The 15,907-nt window shown below is 38.9% G+C and overlaps 1 protein-coding gene across 21 annotated transcripts in view; it reads left to right on the top strand.

The window, feature by feature from the left end:
• The first annotated feature begins 6,782 nt into the window (after nucleotides 1-6,782).
• Nucleotides 6,783-15,907, top strand: part of LOC136709235 (von Willebrand factor A domain-containing protein 5A-like) — a 31,587-nt gene continuing 22,462 nt past the window's right edge. For 11 of the 21 annotated variants that reach the window (XR_010804472.1, XR_010804468.1, XR_010804467.1 and 8 more), the window contains exons 1-10: nucleotides 6,783-6,814; nucleotides 7,166-7,234; nucleotides 7,937-8,017; nucleotides 8,545-8,747; nucleotides 8,925-9,153; nucleotides 9,314-9,477; nucleotides 9,641-9,755; nucleotides 10,966-11,114; nucleotides 11,637-11,725; nucleotides 11,802-11,946. Coding sequence is in view for 15 of the 21 variants with exons in the window: in XM_066684335.1 (XP_066540432.1) it covers nucleotides 7,978-8,017; nucleotides 8,545-8,747; nucleotides 8,925-9,153; nucleotides 9,314-9,477; nucleotides 9,641-9,755; nucleotides 10,966-11,114; nucleotides 11,637-11,725; nucleotides 11,802-11,946 (1,134 nt within the window). In the remaining 6 variants the exon portion in view is untranslated. Of the gene's footprint in view, nucleotides 6,819-7,165; nucleotides 7,235-7,936; nucleotides 8,018-8,544; nucleotides 8,748-8,924; nucleotides 9,154-9,313; nucleotides 9,478-9,640; nucleotides 9,756-10,965; nucleotides 11,115-11,636; nucleotides 11,726-11,801; nucleotides 11,947-15,907 lie in introns of all 21 variants that reach the window. The other 10 variants (XM_066684324.1, XM_066684328.1, XM_066684326.1 and 7 more) reach the window with 2 other exon arrangements.

Below are 15,907 nucleotides of genomic sequence, written 5' to 3'. Positions count from 1 at the left end.
CAAGTAAATTAAGAGCATCACTCTTGATTTATGCATTACCTTTTAGTGGTGTCAATAGATTAAAAAATGTAACTGTGTTAATCACAAAGACACTGTGATGAATCATGACGAATCGCAAGACAAAATACTAGTATTTCCTTGTTTTTTTGGAAGGAAGATGAAGTGGTATGCAGGACAAAAATAGAAAACAGCTGTTTAATTTATTAACATTTCACTGTAGTTTTTAAAATATTTTAATTAGAATCTATTAATTTAGTGAGTAAATGTTTCAGATGGAGAGTTGACATCAAACAATGAAGCTTGGACACAGGTTTTATAAAAGAAAATTGCATCTTGCAGCTCATAGCTCAGACAAATAACACACCTATATTCAGATTCAACTACAAAAAATTATTGTGTGGATTAAGTGTGTGTGTGTGTGTGTGTGTGTGTGTGTGCATGAGTGAGTAAACACAGATCTTCCCCTAGTACTGTTACACAAGGTGTTCCCCAAGGTTCAGTCCTAGGCCCTATACTATTCATCATATACATGCTGCCACTTGGTCAGATCATCCACAGCCATGGTCTTAAATATCATTGTTATGCAGACGACACTCAAATATAGGTGAGCACCAAAAATACCTCCACTCTGCCCCCCTCTGCCATTATTCCCTGTGTTCAGGATCTGAGACACTGGTTGCATGCCAACTTTTTGAAACTCAACACAGAAAAAAGTCTTGCTCACTGGCCCCAAGTCCATTCTTTCAAAAATCTCTGATATCACACTTAACTTTGATGGTGTGGCTGTAAAAACCTCTCCAGTTGTTCGAAATTTAGGTGTACTTCTTGACTCCTCCCTGTCCTTCAAACCTAATATTAAGGCCCTAACCAAAACATCCTTCTTCCATCTACGTAATATTGCTCGCCTTCGTCCCCTGCTTTCTGTTAAGGACGCTGAAATTCTGGTCCATGCTTTCATTTCCTCCCGTTTAGACTACTGTAATTCTCTCTTCATTGGCCTTCCTTCTACGACCATACACTCTCTTCAGTGTGTTCAGAACTCTGCTGCTCAGGTCCTCTCTTACTCTAAAAAATCAGCTCATATCACCCCTGTTCTTCATCAGCTCCACTGGTTACCTGTCTCGCTCCGTATTCAGTTTAAAGTTCTCCTGCTCACATGCAAAGCTCTGCATGGTCTGGCGCCAGCCTACCTTTCTGAACTTTTACACTCCTACTGTCCTACAGGACAAGAGTCCTGAGAGCGGTCTTTTGTCAGTACCAAAATTTAAATTGGTTACCGCTGGTGGTAGATCTTTCAGCGTGTTGGCACCCAAGCTCTGGAATTCATTACCATAAAGTCTTCATCTCTGCTCTTCATTTTCTGCCTTTAAAACCCAGCTACAGACCTATCTCTTTTCTCAGTACTTCTGCACTCTGCAGGCATAAGTGTATTCCTCTATATTTTTATTTTTATTATTATAATTATTATTATCTTTTTTTTTTTTCTCTCCCCCTCCTCTTTGTGTAAAGCGACCTTGGGTATTAGAAAGGCATTATATAAATCTAACTTATTATTATTATTATTATTATTATTAAATGAGACAAGAGAAGGAGACTTAAATGTAATCCATATTTCAGCATTAAAAAATGTTATCTACATTCTGAATTCAACAGAAGTGATGTTGTGTTTACATCACCTAATAAAAAACTAATATCTAGATCTAATCACTAGACTTTTATTTGCTGAAATAATTAATTGCGAAAAATATGTATCATGTTAATTTCCAGAATAATCACATGCCTTAAAATAGACACTAATTGGAGCACAATGTATCTAGCATGAAATGGAGTGTGAAAATTATGTGTCAGAATTTTATTTCAAATGAGATCAAATAAAATTTGTGCAAAATATAAGCAGTATTCCAAAGTTTGGTTGTATTATTTATTTATTTATTGATAAATGGGCACGTGGAAGTAGCTGTAGGCATGACAATACCTAGGAGTTGGAAAACCAACACATGGTTTTCCGTCATGTTTTGTAACTAACAGGTACCATCTCACAATGTTTGGGTTTATATGACGTAAATCCTCAGTGATTTTTTGAATTTCTGAATTGTCTGAATTTCGTCTACCGAATTTGAGCAACTTCGAAATATATTGTTTGAATTTTTTTGAGCTTGAATTTTTTTTTATCTGAATTTATTAACGTTGAATAATAACAGTGAAAACTTGTTCTTGAAAATTCACGAGTTCTATTCAAGAGCAATTATATTCAGAGTATATTCATAGTTTCAGTGCAAAAAAAGTCAGTGCTACAAATTCAAATGTGGTAATATTTCAAAATCTGATGAGACAGATTTGCTTCCATATAAAGCAATATAACATAAGATAATCCTTTATTAGTCCTTTATTTACAGTGAGGATATGTAGCAGCAAATGAACAGAAAAGTATTCAGTAATATAAAGAGGTAACAAAAACTTAATTACTTACTTAAAAAAAGTAATTAATTAATTATTATCCATCCATCCATCCATTATCCACCGCTTATCCGGGTCCGGGTCGCGGGGGAAGCAGTCGGAGCAAAGAAACCCAGACCTCCCTCTCCCCAGCCACCGACGCCAGCTCCTCCGGGGGTATACCGAGGCGTTCCCAGGCCAGTCGAGACATATAGTCTCTCCAGCGTGTTCTTGGTCTGCCCCGGGGCCTCCTCCCCATTGGACATGCCCGGAACACCTCTCCAGGAAGGCGTCCAGGAGGCATCCGAACCAGATGCCCGAACCACCTCAACTGGCTCCTCTCGACGTGGAGGAGCAGCGGCTCCACTCCGAGTCTCTCCCGGATGTCCGAGCTCCTAACCCTGTCTCTAAGGGAGAGTCCAGACATCCTGCGGAGAAAACTCATTTCAGCCGCTTGTACCCACGATCTCGTTCTTTCGGTCACTACCCAAAGCTCGTGACCATAGGTGAGGGTTGGGACGTAGATTGAACGGTAAATCGAGAGCTTTGCTTTTCTGCTCAGCTCTTTCTTCATCCACAACGGACCGGTACAGAGCCCGCATTACTGCTGACGCTGCACCGATCCGCCTGTCAATCTCACGCTCCATTTTTCCCTCACTCGTGAACAAGACCCCGAGGTATTTAAACTCCTCCACTTGAGGCAGGATCTCACTTCCAACCTGGAGAGAGCACTCCACCCTTTTCCGACTGAGTACCATGGACTCGGACTTGGAGGTACTGATCCTCATCCCTACCGCTTCACACTCGGCTGCAAACTGGTCCAGCAAGAGCTGGAGGTCCCGGCTCGATGAAGCCAACAAGACCACATCATCTGCAAAAAGCAGACATGGGATCCTGAGACCACCAAACCAGACACCCTCCGCCACTTGGCTACGCCGAGAAATTCTGTCCATAAAAATTGTGAACAGAACCGGTGACAACGGGCAGCCCTGACGGAGTCCAACTTACTGCCAGCCATACGAACCAGACTAATTAATTATTAATACATGATTATTACATATATTATTTAATTAATGCAGTTAATGATTGTTTTCTGATTTTATGCTACGGGATCCTTCCAGTCAGTAGGTAGTTTATGCCCATTAGTCAACGGTGTGTCGCATTGTTCACCGTTCGCCCTCGCCCTCGAAGTTTGTCAGCTGGTACAACAGAGGCGATAACAGGTATCACAGTGAGTGCATGTAAACAACGGTTTCCATGGAAACAATAGAATAACACATTTCCTTACGTAAGGACATCTTTTAAGGGATTCTGTGTAACACCCTTAAGTAAATCTCTCAGCTCAGAAGAAGACATTAAACCTTAAGAGTCATACTTAAGGGGAAAACACAACACTGTAAATAACTCCAACACTACAACTTTAAAACCCAAGAGAAACCCCTAAATGGTCAGTATAGAGCCGCTAAGGTACTCAAACTGCTGGATAATGCAAAAAATAGATAGACAGGAACTGATGCAAGAAATGATTGATAGAAACTCAGCCTTCTTATTGCACCCATTTTTATTCAGATACACTGTGAAAATTATTTTAATAAAATAAAATAATTATAATAATAATAACCACAGCAGTGAAATATGGCAAAATATTTATATGTATGTTTGATTAAATAAAAATAAACATTAATTCATTAATTTTCCGCAAACCCTGTTCAGGTTGGTTGTGGGTCCAGAACCTCCCTGGAATCACAGAGGACAGATGCACACAGATGAGAGTGACTGGGTGAGTGTGTGAAACTGTCCACAGGTGTGAGTGAGCGAGTGCAGCACCCCACCTGCAAAAAACTAATTTCAAGAGTGCTGCATTGAGATCTCAACCCCCTACTAATCCCCACAAACTCCCCGCTCTCACACCACCACCGAACCGGCAAATTTATTTGGGCCAGAATACAACTATTTAATTTTTAACATATGCAGAGTAGAAGGACTGGCGTCCCCTCCAGTGTGTGTTCCTGCTTTGAGGCCAGTGATTCCAGGTAGGCTCCAGACACACCACGACCCTGATTTTGAGAAGAGGTCACCAGGGATGCTCAATCCTGGTCCTGGAGATCTACCACCCTGGAGATCTCTGATCCAGTGCTAATATACAAATGCCTCTGAGAGCCTTTGTTACCTGGATCAGGTGTGTTGTTGTTAAGAGTGCACCAGGAGTTTACCATCGTTTAACCCACTATGAGCAATAGAGAAGTCACTGTTCAAACAACAATATAAATCTGTCAAGACTTTGGCAACACTGTCCTTACATTTTCCCCTATTAACCAGGGATACACATTAACCTTCCTCTTGTGTTAGCGTCTTGAGCGACCCGTTTTTAGGTGCATACAAGTACTCCAGAAATTTATTTATTGCATCAAGATTTTTTGACTTTGTCAGGAACTTCTATTTCAACAAAATAAAAAATAATTTTTTTTTACTAAATTATAAAATGCTTTTATTAAAATTATGGCTTTTCTGGTCAATTTCAACCCAGGTATAATTTTAAATCAGAAACCAAAAACAAGTGCCAAATCTGGAACACGCATTATACACCAACAGCCTACAGCTGACTCCTCCTACAACCACTCGAGCTTCAGTTAGGGGCTTCTATATTTGTCTGTTTCACAAAAAAGACAGACATGTCCAGACATGTAAGGCCCAGTCAGTTTAGAATTTGTGTTTTGTAGAGTGTACATCTCCAGTTTACAGTCTGCAACAATGAACATTTAAAACCAATCCTTTCATTGATAAGGAACCTAACAAGGTAAACAAAAAGAAAGAAACAAATTGGTTGATTATTAATAGTTTTTAGGGGATCTTATGGCTGACTTAAGACACAGGTCAAAACTGACCCATTAACATAAGAGATGTTAACAGAAAGCTAACACAGGAGGAATGTTAAAGAAGTCTGGGATAAAATGTTGTTGACAGACACAGACACTACGTTCAGCAGTTGATGGATACTTGATACTTTCTGATACTTTCAGTGTGATAAACTGGCCTCACTGTCACCATTCTGGTTGGCTTTTTGTACCTCTGCATATACACACTTCCATGTATTATTTTGTACTGACTCTCGCAATCCTTTAAAGCGAAAGACTGCCTCCACACATCATGCCAAAATAAGCAGAGTTGTGATTGGATCTTTTGTGGGTTAGTCGAATTTCTTTTCCAGCAGTAGTAGGCAGTTCTTGGCCACATTAAGTGGCGATAGGTACCAGACTCTCTGTACAGACCTCATCCTGCCACCCACAGGACACTGTTCACAGAATGCTACACACAGGACACAGTTGGCTGAATGTATTTGTTAGTGAATTATTGTCCAGCAGTGACTTAAAACTGTGGACATATTTGTGTACATCATTTCAGTAGCTCAAAATATGACCTAAATTTTAAATCTGCACATGTAGGTTATACCCTGAAAAACAGGAAATGTGTGAGAATGTGTGTAGAAACCACAGCATTGACAGAAACTCTGGCCCATATTTCATTGCTCAGAAATGAAACCACAGTTACTTACCATCTTGAAATGTGATTGTCTGAGAAGCTGCAAAACTCAAAAAAGCTCTTTTTTTAAAAAACTCCTCTAGTTGTCTAGCGTCAGGGCCCAAACTTTACAAAATTACTAATAGACACTACAATCAGAATTCAAACTGAAAAAAACAATAGCACTACACTGTTTTCCAGAGGTGTCAAGGACAGGGACAGCTTGTATAATCTCTATAAAAAAATCAGTGACTCGAAGAATGGGACATGGCCTTAAGCTGCACATGAACCATGGGTCACCTTGCTCAAGCACGTCATGGTGGGTTATAAAGACCTAAACCATCAGGCTGTGGAGCAGTGGAGCAGTGTTCACTGGAGTGATGGACTGTCCTCTGTTAGCCTCAAAGCAATGTCCCAACATCTAAGCTATAGCCTTCCCAGGAGAGATAATTCCCTATAAATACCATCAATATGTGGAGGTCTGTTGAATAAGCAGATGTTCACTGCTGGCCATACAATGTATTATATTGTTAATGCAGGAAAGATATTAAGTTTAAGAATTTAATTTTGATCATAGAAATCATATATAGCTTCTTGTAGACTCACTGTTTTGCACACAAAGTCAAAATCGAGTAATATTAATAAATAAATAAATAAATAATAACATGGCAATATTAATAAACTATTAAAAGTGAAAAATGTATTTTCCTGTATGTTACAGAATCTGTTGTGTAGAACTCCGTAAACTCTAGCTCTATGAGTACCGCCCCCATTTTTTTGGTTAAAAAACCACCCCCACCTCTTATTTCTTTAAGCCATAAGCCAGGAACATCTCACCACATGCTGTTCCATCACACAGGTAGGTAGGAGCCCTTTCATTACTTATCTTATTATAATCAATGCATGCTGTATAATACAAAAAATCACTTGATGTTAGAACTGTGACATGCTTCCTTATTATTATTTTTGTAAAGTGATATATTCTGCTATTGTTACTATACTAATTCTGTGTTATATTAAAACAGCCATTTATTAAAACAGTGTTTTTTGATAATCAAGCCCTTATAATATTGCAATGAATAAGTGTTGTTGCATATGTATAATATGATTAACTTTCAAAAAGCTTCTTTTGTAATTATGCAGTGATTATTCATTATATAGTGTCAATAAACTGCAACTCACCTGAGATTTGTTTTGAATTCCCCAACAGAACCAGAAATTTTCTCACACACTGGAGAGTTGTTTTAGTACAGAACCTTTGGTACACCTCGGCCCCCAGGTGACAATATAATGATTTTTTTTTTGTAATTTTTCCTCCTTAAGTCTTGGAACTGTTCTGATTATTCAGAAGTGATTGTTGTAACTGCTTTATATGTTCCCTGACTTGTGCCCAATGATTGTGTGTAGGCACCTGACATGGATGAATCACATCCTACAAACTGAATCAATATATGAAATATTCTTATGATGCTACTTTTTAAATTCCAGCAAATGGCATTTGTTGAGAATAAATTAAAATGTTCTGCTTTATGACCAAGCTCACAATTAAGTGACTTATCTATAAGGACCTTTTATACTTTCAGAAAAAATGTACAGTTCAGGTACATTACTTTCACTAAAGGTAAAAGCAGTACCTTTAAATGTACAACAGTGGTTTTAAAGTCAAGTTGTGGGTTCATTATATTCTCTTCTCCATGAGTTTTCATTATAGAACTGTTTAAAATGAAAGAATATAATGTACGTCCTGGGACTTAAATGGGGCGTATGAAATCAAAGCAACTTTAAAATCTACAATTACAATAAAATAAGCTACAGTTATGTTCTCTAATTACCCTAATAGGTACAGAATATGTGCCCTTGAGGATACCACCACAGAGACTGCAAAAGGGAACGCCTCAGTAACAGTTTTTCTGACAGCGGACACAAAGAATTTTATTGCTTTATGTCAAGCCATTCATGTCCATCCACACCTTTCTTGCAGATACACACAACCAGCTTCTTATTCAACAGGCTAAAATAAACATGGACAGCTGCGGCCTGATAACAGAGGGATGTACGCAAGGTAACAGCTTTTTGATTTTTTTTTTCTTTGATGGTCAATATTTTAAAGCATACCTTGTAAAATATACTTGAACATATGCAGGATTTTAACAAATATCTCAGTTTATCATATGGATTTATCTTCTTGAACATGCCTTTCTCCAAGTGTCTGTATTTCGGTATGAGCCAGCTGTTCTTTAGCCGATCTATACCAGCAACATTCGAGTAAGTTTCACCTCCCAAGCAAAATTGAGCAAACGGAGGTTTAGATGTTTTTTCCACTAATGAATGATGGCTGAAAACTAGAGGGTAAGATGAACTACTTGAAAAGTAAAAGCTCAGCTGTATGTTAAATTGTCTCATGAGTTCAGTCAGAGTCAAGTTTGTAAAGAAATGCTCCTGTAAAGTAGATCACTGTGGCTTGACCTCTAGACGTCCATTCCTCATGTAGGTGGTAGTGGTTGAAAGGAAAGTTATGGTCTGGTACTTTCCAGCTGTGTGAAATATGTTTTGAAAACAGAAGTGTTCAATCTTTCCCTCTAACCCAAGTTCCTCTAAAGAGTGTGGAGGTGGAGGTGCAGGTGAAGGGCTTTGTTGCCACGGTCACATCCACCTTGCAGTACGTAAATGAGGAGGAGTCTCCAGTGGAAGCCACATTCGTGTTCCCGTTACCTGCAGAAGCAGCTGTCTGTCACTTCAGTGTCAATGTCAGCGGACAGGAGGTGGTGGCCGAGGTTCATTCCAAACAGAAGGTAAATCTGACAGTCCAGATATTTACAGGATACAATAAAAGTTAGTACACATTGGCTGTAGTGACATTACAACATCATAAACATCATCAGACACCAGTATGATTCTGATACCCTCATGTATCCCTAATATTTCTTTCTATAATACAATCGTAATGCATTGTTCCCGCTCTTGTTCAGGCTCGCGAGAAGTATGATCATGCGTTAAGTTCAGGGAAGCAGGCATTTCTACTGGAGGAAAGTGATGAAAGTCCAGATGTTTTCCGTCTTGCTGTGGGCAGCCTTCCTCCAAATGAGAGCGCCACTGTGACCCTCATCTACGTCATTGAGCTGACCGTGGAGGCGGATCATGGCTTGCGCTTCTGTCTGCCAGCTGTACTCAACCCTCGATACAAACCCAGTGACATGGGCAAGCCATAAATATTTATTACTAACACACATTTTTGACCTACAACAGAGTTTATGATCTGTTTATAATTTCCTCTCTGACCATTTCCAGTCCTGTTCCAGTCCTCTTTGAGTTATGATATTTAATGTGTTTTATTTGGATCTGTATCTTTTTTTTCCAGATCTGAGTCTTGTTGCTGACGTCACACCTGTTACTGCAAATTTAGTGCCATATACGTTGTCACTTCGTGTCCACATCATCTCCACCCTCTCTGTTTCTAAAGTGGAGTCCAACTGCTCCCTGGAGCAGCTGATTTACCTTACCACAGATCACACTGAGGCAGAGGTGTGTGGTCATTTGCTGTATGTATATTAATGGGGTTAGGATGAGGAAAATAAAACATATGAGGATGGTCTCTGGTAGCTTTGGCTGCACTTATCCTGCTTAATCCAGTATTTTCCTATTCTAACACTCTTGATGAATAAGTCCTCTAACTGTCTGAATACAGGTGAGCCTCTCTCCAGGCCACAAGTTTGACAGAGATGTAGAGATACTGCTTTATTACCAGAACGCCCATCAGCCCACTGCCATTGTGGAGGCAGGACTTAACAACACCAAATGTGGTAAGAGTTTAGCGTAACCATGACAATTAAGTGTCCCACATTTCCAGCATGCAAAATATCTAGGAGGTCTTCACCAAAATCCAAAACAAATTCTACAAATTATTTTTTCAAGGTTACGGAGCATGAGCAGGGGGCCCTGTTTGTGGCATAACAAGCAGTGTAAAATAGTAAGAAAGAGAGGAAGTGAGCACAAAGTGGGCAAACGAAGAAGCAAAATGAGTGTGAGGAGATTGTGATTGTTTAAAAGAGCAAGGATTGGAGGGCTACCCAGTTTGAGCAGGGACTGAGCTATCAATAAAGTTTATGATGAAAAAGTATGTTGAACATTTTTTTCTAACTGAGAGAACAACTAAAATAAAACAGCTTTTTTGTGTCTTAGACAGCTCCATAGGGCTTGACGATATGGCCAAAATTAATATCACAATTTATTTCTTAATTTTGGTTGATAAGATTTCATTCTAATATCGATATTAACAATATAAAAGCCCCAGAAAAACTGCCAAATCAAAAAAGAAACATGACATCACCATCAAACATAAACCTCTTGGCTTTGTTAAAATTTGTATTTTTAAATTATTTATGTTTAAATCTGAGTGCAATGAACTTACGGCAGGCCGTGTAAAGAAAGTCAGTCAGCGTCAAATGTTGTAATTGAATAATGAAATATTGAAAATGTATTTAAAATCATATCATTGCCATTGAAACATTTTGTATTGCGATATATTTTGATAGTAAATTACTGTCAAGCTCTACTTATAATTTATTTTAGCTTCCTTTTGTGCTCCCTTTTCTCTTTTTATATATTTTTTGGTCTCTTTTGTACCAGTTGTTCCTCTACAAATGTGCACTGTTATCTTAGTGCGTCTCTAGTGATTATATTGACATCACTCCATAGTTTTGGACAATAATTAGGGAGCTCATCCGGTGCATCATTTGTGCAGGAAGAGAAGCAGCATTGAGACTCTCTTAGAAATACAAGGCTCTACTCCATAGCAGGATATCACACTCAAAAAATGTAAAATTGGAAAGTCAATCCAACTACCAACATGTGTTTGTCCGGAAATTCATGCAGAAATGATTAGATCACAACAGCGACCTTAGGAGAGAATCAAACCTAGTACTTTGAGATCTCACGAAGTACCTGCAGCACCACTGTGCCCCCACATGGTCATTAACGAGAACTCTTTTTTTATTATTATTATTATTGCAGGTTCTCTGATGCGTGACCCTGTCATCATGCTCAGTCTTTACCCAGAATTCCCTCCAAAGGTGGCTTCTTCTTTTGGAAAACGTGGAGAGTTTATTTTTCTAATGGATCAGTCTGGCAGCATGCAAGGGTCCTCAATCATAAGTGCCCGGGTAACATATTCATAATTTAATTGTTTGGAAATTATTAGTAATTCAGAGCAGTTTGATATGTATAGCAAGTACTTACAGCATAGGTGTAGATGCATGAGTAGGAATAATGATAGAAATATTCCCTCTTAGGAGCATTTAAAGGAACACTAGGTAAGATTTTTTTCTACTGCACTGCAAAAACATAGTGCTGTTTTTGCAGTGCAGAGCCTGGATTAGCAAGGACAGAGGCTCTATTCACCTTATTGCAGTTCAGTGGGTCATCACAGTTATTTTGAAGCTGTGATTTCACTGTAAAAATATTATATAGTGTTCCTTTAATGTTCTTCTCCAAGCTTGTTGAGCTGTCATTGGCAGTTAAGAAAAGCAGAGGCTGGTTTTACATCTCAGAGGAAGCATGTTCTTCTTCTCACCTTGGCAGCATGTGGTGGGAGTTTGAGAGACCTAGCTAGTAAGTGGGTAATTTATGATAGGTTGATGTTATTGATGTGCTTGTTGATGCTCCATTTTTGACAAATTTTACAGGAAACCCTCCTTCTGCTGCTGAAGAGTCTGCCCCTCGGCTGCTACTTTAACAACTATGGCTTTGGCTCGCACTTTCAGTCCTTTTTCCCGTGGGTACCATGTGGTCTTTATTATTTGTAAAATAACCTCAGCCTCAGTGGTTCATGAAATTATTTTTGATTCCAGTAAGAGTGTGAAATACACTCAGAACACGATGGAGGAGGCGATGAAGAAGGTGGCGGCTATAAATGCGGACATGGGAGGTACAGAGCTCCTGAAACCACTGAATCATATCTACAGTCAAGGTTATCTTCCAGATCACCCCCGACAGGTACCACACCACTCACTTTATCAAGGACACACTCTATCCATTCTGGGCTACAGAAATGCTCCAGCACATTTGAACCTAAACAATTTTTAGATGACATTCCACAGCTCCATGCCCAGTCCGAATGAGCTATACACCCCTTTAAACCACATTTGACATTAAGCATGGTGATTTTAGGACTATGTGCAACTGCTGGAGAGTGTCCCATTCATTTTAAGATGTTCTAGAAAGATACAGGCTTTGTGTGCACAGCTAAGCATCTCAGTCCACAGTGTGTGCGCATTAGAATGTAGTGGAGTATGGACCAGATCAAGAAATGAAAAATTAATACTCTCCACTCTGATGATAAATTTTGGGACAGAACCTACATTCCACAGAGTGTGTGTGTGTGTTGAAAGACTCTGTACACCCCCCCTCCCACACACACACACACACACACACAAACTCACGCACATACCTATGTCTGACAACAAAGGCTAAGCAGAACACTTTTCAGTGCCTCCCGTTTTCTTCAGGAATGTAAAGAAAAAGAAAAACAAGTTTATGACTCCATTAAGCCTAAAAGATCAGAGCCTTGGAGACCAGGATTAAAGAACCCCAGTTTTATTGCCATCAGCGTCGAGATAGCACACCTTATCTTATTCAAAATCAACAGATGGCCCCAGAACTGCAAATGGTGACCTCCAACGCGAGTTCAAACCAGACAAACAGCATGGACCAACAGTGCCCCCAAGTGGACATTTGCGAAATCACTTCGGACACATACATATCATAAATTCTAAACATATATTATGCAATGTGTAATATTATCCTCTGTTATTCTCAGGTGACTGTCTACTAACTAACCGAGTGATGTGTATTACTGTTTCAAGCATGAGGAAAAAAGACGAATTATTTTCTAAAATCTAGAATAGTTGGTAATGTACTCGATATATATATATATATATATATATATATATATATATATATATATATATTTGATAAAAATAATCCAGTACATACATTATGCTATATTCAAGTATGTATGAAGTATATTCTATTCCTTATTTGTATTAGCCAAAAATATGTGATCTCTCTCTCTCCTCCCTGAAACGTGAAGAAAGTCACGTGAACCTCAGACCCAGGATCCAATCAGAGAAAATAGACCTCCCAAATGGGCGTGACCGCACCACATCTGAAAAAGGAGTCGCTCTGCTCTTGCAGACACTTCTGTTTCTTGATTTTTTCTTTGATCTTCTGGATCTCTTCTCGCACAGCTCTCGTGCGCTCTTTACGCTCTTTTGTCTTCTCTCTACGCCGACAAGCCGACTCTCCAAAGAAAAAGACTTCACGCAACTTAAGGGACGCCTTGTGTCAGTTAGCAGTGCAATACAGAAACTAAAGAGTAAACGTCGAGTAGTTGTCAGTAATCTTTTCTTTGTTTTATTTGTGTTCATGTTTGTAGCCCAATCCAAGTTTAATTTTACTACTGATCAAAGCAGGCGAAACTTATTTTGGCCAGAATAAAGGACACCGCTGGGACAGAGAAAAAAATCATAAAATAAGTATAAGCTAATTAATTCGAAAATTAGCTCTGAAGATCAGAGGAAAACAGCTAACCTATTCTGATGTACTTTCATCGGAAAAGTAATATCACTCCGGGAAATACGGCCAGCGGCGTCACAGCGTCTAAAGAATGCCGAAAGTGGCTGACTCATCCTGGAGGGACTCTCCCAACTACTCAGCCTAACTTCAGCCGTGACAAGTCAAACACCGGAAAACAGAGCGTAAATCTGCTGGACACTTCGACTGTGATCATAACCAAAAGAAGAAAAAAGTAAGCTAAATTCCTCATTTTCAGAGATGAGATCGAAATAAATCTCTTGGTAAAATTATACCCTAATTAAATAATTTAGCAACCCCTCATTCACAAGTCATATAGCCTAGCCAATTACTAAATTCGAACGGGTTTCACCTGCATTGATTCTGTGAGATTTTGATGATTGTGCTATGTTTATCAAACTATTATCTTTCCTTTTAATAAAGTGTTGCATTATTTTAAATAATACAGTGTGTGGAGTTTGTTCATTAAGAGTCTGAAAATCCTGAGAACTCATCCCTAGCAGTTACAGTATTTACCTCTCTAATTAATTGTTAATATTTTTGTCATTTAAGTCAGTAATAATAATAATTTTTATTATAAGTGATAAACACCGTTAAGCATACCTAACTCGAATACTGTTACTCCGCTACATATGTTATTAACTTTTTTGGCGCCCAACGTGGGGCAGGAAAAAGACTCTTTTATGAACAAACTGTAAACACATTAATAAATAATCTCAGCTTGGGTTAGAGAAATCCTTTCCGTTTTTTATTTTGCTGAATAACGATTGAGATTCAAAGCTTGATGCGGGCAATTGTTCTGTGGTATATACCGTCGAAAATAAGCTTGGTCACTTTTTGAAGTGCGCAGCTCTGCGCCATTTTGCATGCATAAAACTGTATAAGGCCTCAGCATCCCCATTGCGCGTATCCCGCGGTGGGTCATTGCTACGGTTCGACCCTCGGCCACAAAATCCAGCGCGAAGGCCCACCAAACCAAATTCCTCAACTCGTTTTAAAACGGGGTCGCTCCCAGCGTTAATAACGAATCGCGCACTAGGCGATTGGAGGTTACTAAAGAACACAGCCAAAAATACGGCTTGTGTAGGGAGCGGTCTGCTCTCTTCAGCTCTTTCTGGCGGACTGAACGCCAAATCAGGAAACGAATGACCCCTTTGAAGGGGCGGAGCTAAAACTAAGGAGGGAAATTCAAAACGCCCCCAAAACAGAGGAAGCCTAATTCCCTCTTGTGGTTAAAGTGCGTGATTGCAGGGAAATCACTTCATAATTAGCGTCTATTGAAGCATGTCCTCCCGTGCTCCTCCTTGTGGTCAAGTGTGGTGTTACCCTTGACGTTTGATTCCCGTACACCCTCTAGTGGGTGGGAGGTTGTCTTCTGAGGCAACCTTAAGTGTTTAGCAGCTCTCTGGTGCTTAAAAGCTGTCATTAGAAATGAAATCCTTTTAATGTGCCTTGGTGTTCGAAATCTGTGTTCCCATTTTAGATTTTTAGTTAACGCCCTCTAGTGTTAAAACTTCCCGCTACAGTGGAAATTCCCATTCGTGTTACATTGTGTCTGCTCATGCCGTGTTTATTACAATTCCCACCAGCGCCGACTGGTGTTCATTGCTACTATTGCATTATAAACTTGCTTGTCACCCTCTGGTGTCGCGGTCTGGTATTACAATTTAAGTTCAACCCAATACTGGAAACTTGCTGTTGCCATTCAGATTTACTTTCAGTACTCTCTAGTGGAGAAACTTGCTGTCGCAATTGAAATTGTCTGATCATTTCACACTCACAAGACCTGGTATTACAGTTCTAGTGGCTGTCTCTAAACTCTGCATATCTCAATAACTACGATTAAAGGCTTGGAAACACAGTAAGCTGATAGAGCTATAACATACAGTGTGCAGTAATTAGAGATTTGCATTCTAATTTGATACCAGTTCGTGAAGAGTTAAAAAGGAAAGTCCTTTTAATTTTCGTTATTTTTAATAATTCCTTAATTTGGAAAATTTATTTTGCTTTTATAATTCTTTAATTTGAAATTTTTATTTAGTTTAATAATTTTTCATTTAAATTTTTTTTTAATTCTTTAATTTGATTTTTTTTTTCAAATTTTAATAATTCTTTAATTATTGGGAAAATAAAAATTCCCTTTCCTGCTCACTTGCGTATAGCAACTTTTCCTCCACACTCTACTACTAACAGTCTTCCTTTAGAGAGTCACAAGTGAACTCAAACACCATACACACTAGCATTTATTCTTAGAGCACTCGGTACAGGTGAATTTTAATTCAGTTTAATTTAAAAGGGATTAACGGGATTAATCCTAATTAAATAGAATTAAGGTACACCTCACAGTTAGACACAGCTAACA

Source organism: Hoplias malabaricus, chromosome 11, assembly GCF_029633855.1.
Source record: "Hoplias malabaricus isolate fHopMal1 chromosome 11, fHopMal1.hap1, whole genome shotgun sequence".
Classification (NCBI taxonomy): domain Eukaryota; kingdom Metazoa; phylum Chordata; class Actinopteri; order Characiformes; family Erythrinidae; genus Hoplias; species Hoplias malabaricus.
Note: the sequence above shows the minus strand (reverse complement) of the source record. Positions and strands in the feature narration are given on the sequence as shown.